Source organism: Coffea eugenioides, chromosome 8, assembly GCF_003713205.1.
Source record: "Coffea eugenioides isolate CCC68of chromosome 8, Ceug_1.0, whole genome shotgun sequence".
Classification (NCBI taxonomy): Eukaryota; Viridiplantae; Streptophyta; class Magnoliopsida; order Gentianales; family Rubiaceae; genus Coffea; species Coffea eugenioides.
In genome coordinates this window covers 7,281,526-7,291,079 of record NC_040042.1, presented here as the reverse complement: position 1 = coordinate 7,291,079, position 9,554 = coordinate 7,281,526, and the positions used below count along the sequence as shown (strand labels likewise).

Genomic DNA, 9,554 nt, shown 5'->3' with positions numbered 1-9,554 from the left:
ATAGATCCTTCCGCTGCCTGATCGACTTGGTTCTTCAAGACAGGTTCTTGCTGGGTCAAGTTCGTATCATCTGGTATCAGAGCTTCGGCTCTTGTTTCAGGTTAATATCCTTTTGTTTTCTTTTGTTTTCTATTTATTTTTCTAACAAAACCCTAGCCACCTTTTGATTTAAAAGAAACAAAAAAAATTTTGATTCTTGTTTTCTTGATTTTATCACTTGAGTCTAACCAACCCTGTGATTGATCGAGATTGAAATTTTGTGGCGTGATTACATTCTTGAAAACAGGTTTTTCAAGGGTTTAACTCCCATTAAATTTTTTCCAAGTGAAGTCGTAACCTTGTGTCGAGTCGTCAAAAGAAAAAAAAAATCGGAACTGTTCACGGAATACTGTTCATCGGCACTATTCACGCCTGTAGCAGTACCGTTCATCCGCTACTACTGTAGCAACATTGTTCATAGTACTGTAGCAGAACTGTTCATCCGAAAAAAAGAATTTTTTTTTTCCTTGTGTTTGTTTCCAAAGTGAGTTGTGTCTTGATTGATTTCCAAATCTTGATTGGTTTTCAAATCTTGATTGATATCTTGATTGATTGCCAAATCTTGATTGATTTTCAAATATTGGTTGACTTCCAAATTCTGGCCAAGTACAATTGGGTGAAGATATTCTTGACAAATGGAACATGTGCAATGGTTCGTGTTCATAATCAAGTTGAGTTGGCGACATGGTTCTTGGATTGCATTTATCAAGACATTCTCCGAGTTACTCCTTTGTAAGCAAGCACTCGATTTGAGGACAAATCGTCTTTCAAGAGGAGGGGAATGATGAGAACATGAAGATTTGGATTCCCTTCAAATTCAAGGAAATTCAGTTGATGGTTGATGGTGCAATCGGGTTCAAGAATCATTGAAGATTTGTCATGCTTATTTCTTGTTATTTATTTAAGTAAGTTTCCAGCAATACTTGTTAGTTAGTCTTGAGTTATTAAGGGAAATAAAGGCTAAGGTCATGTTGACCATAGTTAAGCCAATTGAGTCAGTTAGTTTCTTATTCTAATTGAATTATAGTTTTAGAAAAGTAGTTAATTGTTTCCAAATTTATTTAGGAAGTTGTGTCAAGTCAAATAAGGAAGTTTGTATTATTTCCAATTTAGATTAGGGTTTTGAGTTTTGTAAGGCTATAAATAGCCAACTTTATTTAACTATTCAGGCAGATGATATTGAAGATGAATTAGTAAAAAGAGAGTTGTCTCCTTTTATGGAGTTCCTTGATGGAACTTGAGTTTCTTCTTGAACTGTATCAAGTATTTAGCTTGGATACTTGTGGTGTTCAAGGCAAGATGATTACGTCATCTTGTTCTTTCAAGCCAATAGCCAATCCACTAGGTTTCTAGAGACGGGTTCTCTTTAGGTCTAGCAAGGTAGTTATTGTTCCTTAACCAATAACCAATCCACTAGGTTTCTAGAGACGGGTTCTCTTTAGGTCTAGCAAGGTAGTTATTGTTCCATAACCTGATCAAGATAGATCCTTCCACTGCCTGATCGACTTGGTTCTTCAAGACAGGTTCTTGTTGGGTCGAGTTCGTATCATGTTAGAAAACATGTAGTTTAGGCTAGTGCTTTGGACCTAGGCTTGTCAACGGGTCGAGTCTAGACCCGAATCCGGACTGGATCCGTGAAATTATTGCGGGTATGGGTAGGAATTTAATTCCATTTCCCGTATCCGGATCCGGATCCGTTTTGTCAAACAAAAAAAACGGGTCGGATACGGAATATAGTATTCCGACCCGTATTAGACCCGGATCCGGATATAAATGAATTAATAATTTAAAATATATATATTTATCAATATAATTTGATTAGGGTGATGTATTTGAGTAAAGTCAATTTGATTTCTTTTCTTATTTGATTTTTTCTTTGCATTAGTTTACAAATATATTTTTTTATCTTTTTTATTAGAAATTATAAATTTTGATAAATTTGTTCGGGTAGACCCGACCCGGATCAGGATCCGGAACATAGAATAAAAGACCCGTCGGGTAAACGGGTCGGATCCGGTTCCGGTATAGTAATTCGGGTCTGGGTCTGGAATAATGAATTCCGGCCCAGACCCGACCCGTTGACAGTCCTATTTGGACCATTAATAAAATCTTGAACTAAAATGCGCAAGATGCCCACCATATGTATCGTAAAATAAAAGTGGGTGACTCTGAATTTTGATAATCGCAATTAGAAATTGAAGATTTTACCAGTAAATTTATTTACCAAAAAGATTTTAGCAATAGTGCATTCGTGCAATATTTGCTAAAAGTTGTCTTGCAACATTGGCGACAAAGTAACATTTTAGTATCTAGTAAGAACCCGAGGGATAAAAGGAAGGGCTGCTGCCTTAAGTTGGTGGCCGTGAGTGGCAAACGAGATATAAGATTAAAATTAAAGGCTAAAATCAAGACACATAATTTTGGCATGCTAATAAATACGTAGAGTCTTTGTGAAATGTATGAATAAAATAAATTCTATATGTACCATTAGTGCATATTTCTATTACAAAATTATATATAAATCATGTGTGATAAAATATAATTATTTTAGACTTTGAACATTGTTCTCTAGTGATTGGACTGAATTCCAAAATAGTAGAATTTATTAAAAGAAATCAAACAGTGATGTTTTTCAAACTCTCTCAAGGGGTGAAAATCATATTTAGTGAATGTGTTTATGTAAATAACAAATTTACAAAATGCTTTTTTTAATTCATCTAGGTATTGATTTTTCACAAAATAGCATCCAATAAATACATGATTTAGAAAAATTGATCCATATTGTAAAATTATCACTATTTGAAAACTCTTTTTTTTACAAAAAAAATATCATAATTTGAAAATTTTCCCCTAGTGATTGCTTCGTGCCTTCCCTACCCTTTCCTCCCGAATACTCAAAAAATAATTGGCACAAGTATGAAAAAGCTTTTCTAACGATTAGCTGCAAACTGCCAAAAGTATTGATGAAAGGACATTGGGCCCAATTTAAAAGAAAAGAGAAAAAATTTATTTTCAGGGGAGGTAAATGTAATTAACCCTAATACCAATCTTAGTCTTGTCAACTCAAGCGTGCCAAAACAGAGCAGAACATTTTTTATTTTTCTTTGTTGAAGCTCTGTTCTAGTTTCTCAGACATCCATCAAACAACGGACAGCAAGCAGTAGCAGGTAATCAAGAAACCATTTCCAGGTTTGTCTTGAAATGGTTTAGTTTAGCTGTTTTATGCATGCCCTTTTGCAGAAAGTTCAGAGTTTTCTATATAATATGTAACTATGCTGTTAATTGTTGTCTGGATACAGAAGGATCTTTTTGGCTTTGAATAACTATCGTGATTTTGGGTGGAAAATAACTGATTCTGGAGTATGATCCTAAAAGGTGTGAAAATTTAACTGGAAGAAGTTACTCTTTAATGGAAAATAAAATATAGTGTCCTTTACCCCGTAGCTGAGAATCTTGTTATATTGAAAACCTGGTGGGAGATTAATTTGGTTCAAACGTAAAATTTCCTGTGAAACTTATGAAAATCAGTAAAGATTTAAGCTGAGAAAATTTTAACTGGAACTTATGTGTGTTTTGACCGTGTCAGTGTGAAAGGTTCAATTGGAGGAAGAGTGGTCTGGATTAGTTTGTCCGACTGCTAAATGTGGGAAAAGATGGCCATTACTCGTCTCAATCTTCATTTAATCTCGATCCAACGCATTGTTGTAGATACAGTCGATATTGGTCACATTTATTGGTCTTGATCTTCAGAGAGTGCTGTTATATTCTGGGATCATGGACTTTTAGTTGTCAATGGTGGCAATTTCAACTGTAGAATTTATTATTAACCGTGTAGATCTTCTTGTAGCACTTGTTTGTATCTCCTGCATTACTTTCCTTAGAGCCATGAAGTCGCTTGTTTTAGATATTTGGACAGTTTGTATCCAGAATCCATGGGCTTGTGGAAATGTCCTCTTTGCATTGTTTTTCATCACTAGTTTTAACCTTTACATTTTAACCTTCTTGTGTTTAAGCAGTTGATACGTTTCTCACCACTTTGCTTCATCTATTGTCCTATAACAATTTTCTTAGAAAAACTTTTATTTTCTATTAGATATGGATGATAGATAGAGATCTGACATTCATTGGAAGCTATAACGAAGACGGTGCACAGTTGTTATGTCTCTGGGCAAGGTTGAGGTAGCAAGACCCATGACGTTGTTGAGGAATTGATGGTGGGCATATCCATAATAGATCAATGGCTAACAGAAAGGCACATGTGCACATAAAGAAAAACCAAGATTACATTTATAAGCTAATGAGCTCATACTTTATGTTGATGTGCGCATATATGTTTGCATGTTTTCAAGTATTTGGTGGACAAATTACGGTACCAGTTGGTCATGCATTGTGATAATTTTTATGCTTCATTCCTAACAAAAGTTCATGCCATAGCCAGTTTTGATTTTAATAGTATTACAATTTCTTTCCTTCTTGCTGGAATGTGTAACCATTTGCACCATAATACAGGTGTTTTGGAGTGGCACGTTGGCAATGGACCAGAATAGATTTTTATGCTTCATTCCTAACAAAAGTTCATGCCATAGCCAGTTTTGATTTTAATAGTATTACAATTTCTTTCCTTCTTGCTGGAATGTGTAACCATTTGCACCATAATACAGGTGTTTTGGAGTGGCACGTTGGCAATGGACCAGAATAGCGTGGAACAGGAAGTAACAAGAATTCTTGAACTTCTCATGGAACGAAATGTGTCCACCATTGTTCTTTCTGGGAAATCAGGAACTGGAAAAACATGGATGGCAAGAAAAGTTGGTCTCCTCGCAGTCACAAATGAAAGAGTTGACATTATGCTTTGGATTTCATTGAGTGTTAGGCATGATGAGATGTCTCTCTATGAGCATATTGCTCATCAGTTGTCTCTACTTTCGACTTCTGCGGAGCTGGAAATTGATGATATCGAGCAGGTACAGAATGACAATGGTAAGGAGGAAACCTTGGATGACTTGAAAGGAAAGGTGCAGAAAAAACTGTCAGCTAGTAATGTTCTTCGAGGGATACTTGTAATTTTGGATGATGAAGGAAACAAAATGAAAGAAGGGGATCGAGACTTAGAAGAAGTCCTTCAGTTTATCCGGCAGAATACCTGCCAGCCGTCAATAGAAGTTGCTGATAGAGATGGACAGCAAAAACTTAAGGTGCTAATAACTTCTAGGAATGAAGATATGAGGCACCAAACTCTGGGGGATAAGAAAGTTATTGGGATGATGCGTCCAACTCCAGAAATGTCAATTTCTTTGTTAAAGCAAGGAGCTGTGGCAAAAGTTTTTGAAATTTCAGGTGTTGAAATTTTAGTTAAAAACTTCATCGATAAAAAAGAAGGTCTTACACCTGGAGAAGTAGCCTTGCTTGCAAACCTACTAAGTTACCATCAACAAGATTCCAAAGTGCAGGATCTGCAACAGGCTTTGGAAGAAGCGTGGGGTGGTGATGACTACAATTACACCCTGTTGCTCTCAAGTGGATATGAAAGGGTGTCAGATCATATTTTAGTTGACTTTTCTTGGCAGGGCAGCCATTTCTTCCGTGACCATGGATCTGTTCACTACTGTGAGCTGATATCATACTGGATACTAGAAGGATATCTTAGTCCTTTTAACAGTCTTGAGGAGGCTTATGAGGAGGGGCACCGCGTTTTGATGCAGCTTATGTACTGTCAAATGCTGAAAGAAGTAAGTGATGATTTCCTCCAAATGGTCAGCGGAACTGTACTTATTAACTACCATCGTCAGGGATATGGTGGAATCGCTAATCTGGGGTTGGCTAATGTTCTTGTGAATGGTAATGATTGGCATGGTATTGGAAAAGTCACTTTGATGGATGGTGTGATCAGAACACTTGTCAATCATAAAAAAGTGCAGCCATTAAAAGTACTTTTACTTGATGGGAGTGCTCTCAGCGGGCAAGATCTGAATAGTCTCCTACTGAACAATCAGGAGCTGCAAATTCTGGGTCTTTTCAGCCTCAGAATTACATCATTGCCTCGTTGCTTCTGCGACTTGAAAAAACTGAACGTTCTTGTGCTCAGGGACTGTGATTTCTTAGAAAAGATTGATGAAATTGCAGAGCTAATGACATTAACTGTCCTTGAAGTATCTGGTTCTTGCTTGATAGATAGTATACCAGATAACTTTTTTCAGCAAATGACCCAACTTCGTTCCCTCCACTTCTCTGACCTTCAGATTAAAGTCTTGCCTAAATCTTTTTATGACCTTTCAGAACTCCGCTGGCTTATTCTAAAGGGCTTGTCTCATTTGACAGAGTTGAAGAGTCTGAAGAAGTGTCAAAAACTTATGGTTGTTGATCTTTCTGGTGCTGCCTCCTTGCCAACTTTTCCAGAAAAGAACTTGAAATCATTGCCGAAACTTCAAACGTTAAATCTTTCAAACACCAAGATCAAATCTTTGCCTATTCTTCATGAAACCAAGGAGCTTACTCATCTATCAGTTAGTGGTTGTAGCAACATGGATAGACTGCCCAGCATTCGGTCTCTAACTAATCTGCAAGTTCTTGATATTTCATGGTCAGCGATAATGGATTTCCAGGACAAGTCATTCGAAATTAATAGCAGTCTGAAGGTCCTTGACTTATCTGGAACTGCGATTCCTTGGGTACCTTTTAACATCAGCAAACCTTGTGAGTTTTATTTGAGTTGCTGTTCTGAGATAAAATACATGAACTGTGTTGAATCTCCCAAAGAGCTAGAGATACTTGACTTTTCAGGTGCCTGTAATCTTGTCAAAATCGAAGCAAAGTTCTTTGATTGTTTAGAAAAACTTCGAGTTCTCAACCTGTCAAAAACAAAAGTCAAAGATCTGCCATGCCTTTCTGCTCTCAAAAACCTCCATCAGCTGTTACTTTCAGGTTGTCTGAATCTGGAGAAGTTGCCGAGCTTGGCTTCGAGAAAGCTGGAAGAGCTTGATCTATCGAACTGCCAAGCTTTGACCATGATAGAAGATGTATCTTTTCAGCATCTACCTCGCCTTCGGCGACTTATCCTCTCCAATGCTAAGATTGAACACTTACCAGACCTCAACTCCCTGTCAAATCTTGAGGAGCTAAATTTGTGTGGTGTTATATCAATTGAAAGAGTTGATTTCATTGAGCATATGAGTAAACTTCAGTATCTAAACCTCTCTGAGACCTTACTTGAACAGCTACCCAGCTTATCAAATCTCAAAGGCCTTAAGCATCTGTTTTTAAGGGCCTGTCAACAACTGGAGGCTCTTCCACCCTTAGAAGTACATCACAACCTTGTGACTCTTGATCTTTCACAAACAGCAATAACACAATTGCCATTCTTAGGAAATTTGAGCAACCTGCGCACTCTTTTGCTTAATGACTGTTCAAGCTTGGAAGACTTTGAAAACCTCGAGATGCTTCACATATCTCGAGTAGAAAATCTCCCTTGTGGAATCTCAAATTTGACTCAGCTGCAGTGTCTTGCTTTGCCCAGTAAAAAGAAAAATATTCAAGCTGCTGATAGCAACAAGGTTACTGGCTGGCACCAAAAGCCGAGTGAATTACATTGGTCATTTTCGATTGTTGATGGAATGGTATCAAATACTGGCAGAGCTTTAATATCGTATAATGATTCACTATTTGTTGAATTCCTGGGCAGCAATCCTTCTTTATTGGATACTACCTCAAATCATTTACTTATCTCTGTTCATCCTATTGAGGTGCAAAATGGAGCAGAAGACTTGGTTTTCCACAAAGATGAATTGATTTTCAGAGATATTTATCAGGTATCTAGGCACTTCTCGAAATCATCAGGGCAGTTGATGGAAATTCATCATCATAGCACTTTTCCCTGGGGTTCTGAGACTGTACTTCGTAATGCTGAGTATGTCTTCATGTTTGATAATTTGTTTTGCAAATTATTATCTGATCTGGGAGCTGACAACATCAGGATGATGAAAGGCCGTTGGATTGAGGGATGTGAAAATTTGGAGTTTGTAATCAAGACGAATGACTTGGCAAATGGTAGTGACCTGGGGATAGCACTTGAGATTTTGTGGATCTCGAGTGCTCCGAGTTTAAGCAGCATATGCAGTGGAGACCTACAGTTTGGGAGCTTTCAGAATCTGAAGTGCTTGTATCTAGATTGTTGCCCAAAGTTGTCGACGGTTTGCATTTCAGCCCACTTCCTGCAAAAGCTTGAAATTCTGCATGTCCAATTTTGTGAGAATTTGGAGACTCTGTTTAACAATGATGTAGAAGGGCACAAACTACCGAACTTGCGAAGATTGTGCTTGTGGGAACTACCAGAACTGAAAAGCATTGGGTGCATTATGCCGTCTCTACAACTTTTGGAAGTTGGCGAGTGTCCGGTGCTTGGATACATACTATCTGGAGGTCACCATGTTAATTCCTCAAGCCACATGCTAGAAAATCTGGAGGTCCTGAAGGTCAGATTCTGTGACAACTTGGAAACTTTGTTTGTGGGCATCACATCAGATAATTGTTTATTCCCAAGCTTACATACAGTTCAGCTGTGGGATTTACCAAAGCTGGTCAGCATTGGCACTAATTTGCCACCTCTGCAGAAATCCATTATCAGGGATTGCCCTAAACTAGCTATTCCTATGTCATGATTGACCAACTGTTGAACAACATCTCAGGATTTATACGGCAGAATTCCCTAAGAAGCGCTAAAGGGAAGATGTTTACTGCAGTATGAATGCTTGAGGGCTGTATTCTTAACTGTTATTGGTTAGCTTAGAACAAGTTGTGTATATACATCTTGAAAGACACTGTCCTTTTCCACACACACGGGCCATTTTTGTTGTTATCTTTCTTGGCACTTGCTTTGTTCATGGCACCTAATCAGATATTTTCTCGAATTCATAATTGAAATGACGTGATTTTTCTTGGAAGTTATCAGTTAGAAGTGGCTAGAATATTTACCTTGACAAGAAAAAGTGATAAATTGTTGAATTCAAATCTCTCTTTTGGGCCATGTTTAACATACTATGAAAGAGTTACAGTTCTCTGCAACACTAAGTTCTCACCTCCCAAAACGGCCAAAACCAGCTATGAATGCCCATTCCTAGCGTCTCTGTTTACTCTATTTCCTCTTCAATATCTGCTCCTACTCTTCATTTGTAATAGTTCCTCCATCTTCCTTAGGCAATCGATTGCTCATACTTCACACGCCTTCGATCATCTGATGGATCTGGAAGATTGCTTGTGATGGTCCCCACTGCATCCATAGTGCATATATGGTAGCGCATGGGCTCATGAAAATTTCAGGAAACGCTGGTGGTAAATTCAACGGTCTGCCCCGCTAAAGCATTAACAAGATTTAACAATAAATAAGATAAGGTCTGGTACTATTTTTTACTGTTTTTACTTGGACCGTGTAAACTACACATTAGCTTATTGTTTTTGATTGATTGAAACAGTAACTTAACAATGAGGTTTTGTCTTTGTAGCAATATACTTTCAAGAAGGGA

At 37.6% G+C, this 9,554-nt stretch overlaps 1 protein-coding gene across 1 annotated transcript; it reads left to right on the top strand.

Moving 5' to 3' along the window:
- The first annotated feature begins 4,787 nt into the window (after positions 1–4,787).
- On the top strand, positions 4,788–8,972 carry LOC113781609 (putative disease resistance protein At4g19050). Its single transcript, XM_027327570.1, has one exon. It carries the CDS (start codon positions 4,836–4,838, stop codon positions 8,691–8,693), a length of 3,858 nt encoding a protein of 1,285 aa, XP_027183371.1. The 5' UTR covers positions 4,788–4,835; the 3' UTR covers positions 8,694–8,972.
- Positions 8,973–9,554: the final 582 nt, after the last annotated feature.

Excerpts from the sequence above, each read along its gene's own strand:
- LOC113781609 (XM_027327570.1), top strand. The coding sequence starts at position 4,836 with ATGGCAAGAAAAGTTGGTCTCCTCGCAGTCACAAATGAAAGAGTTGAC.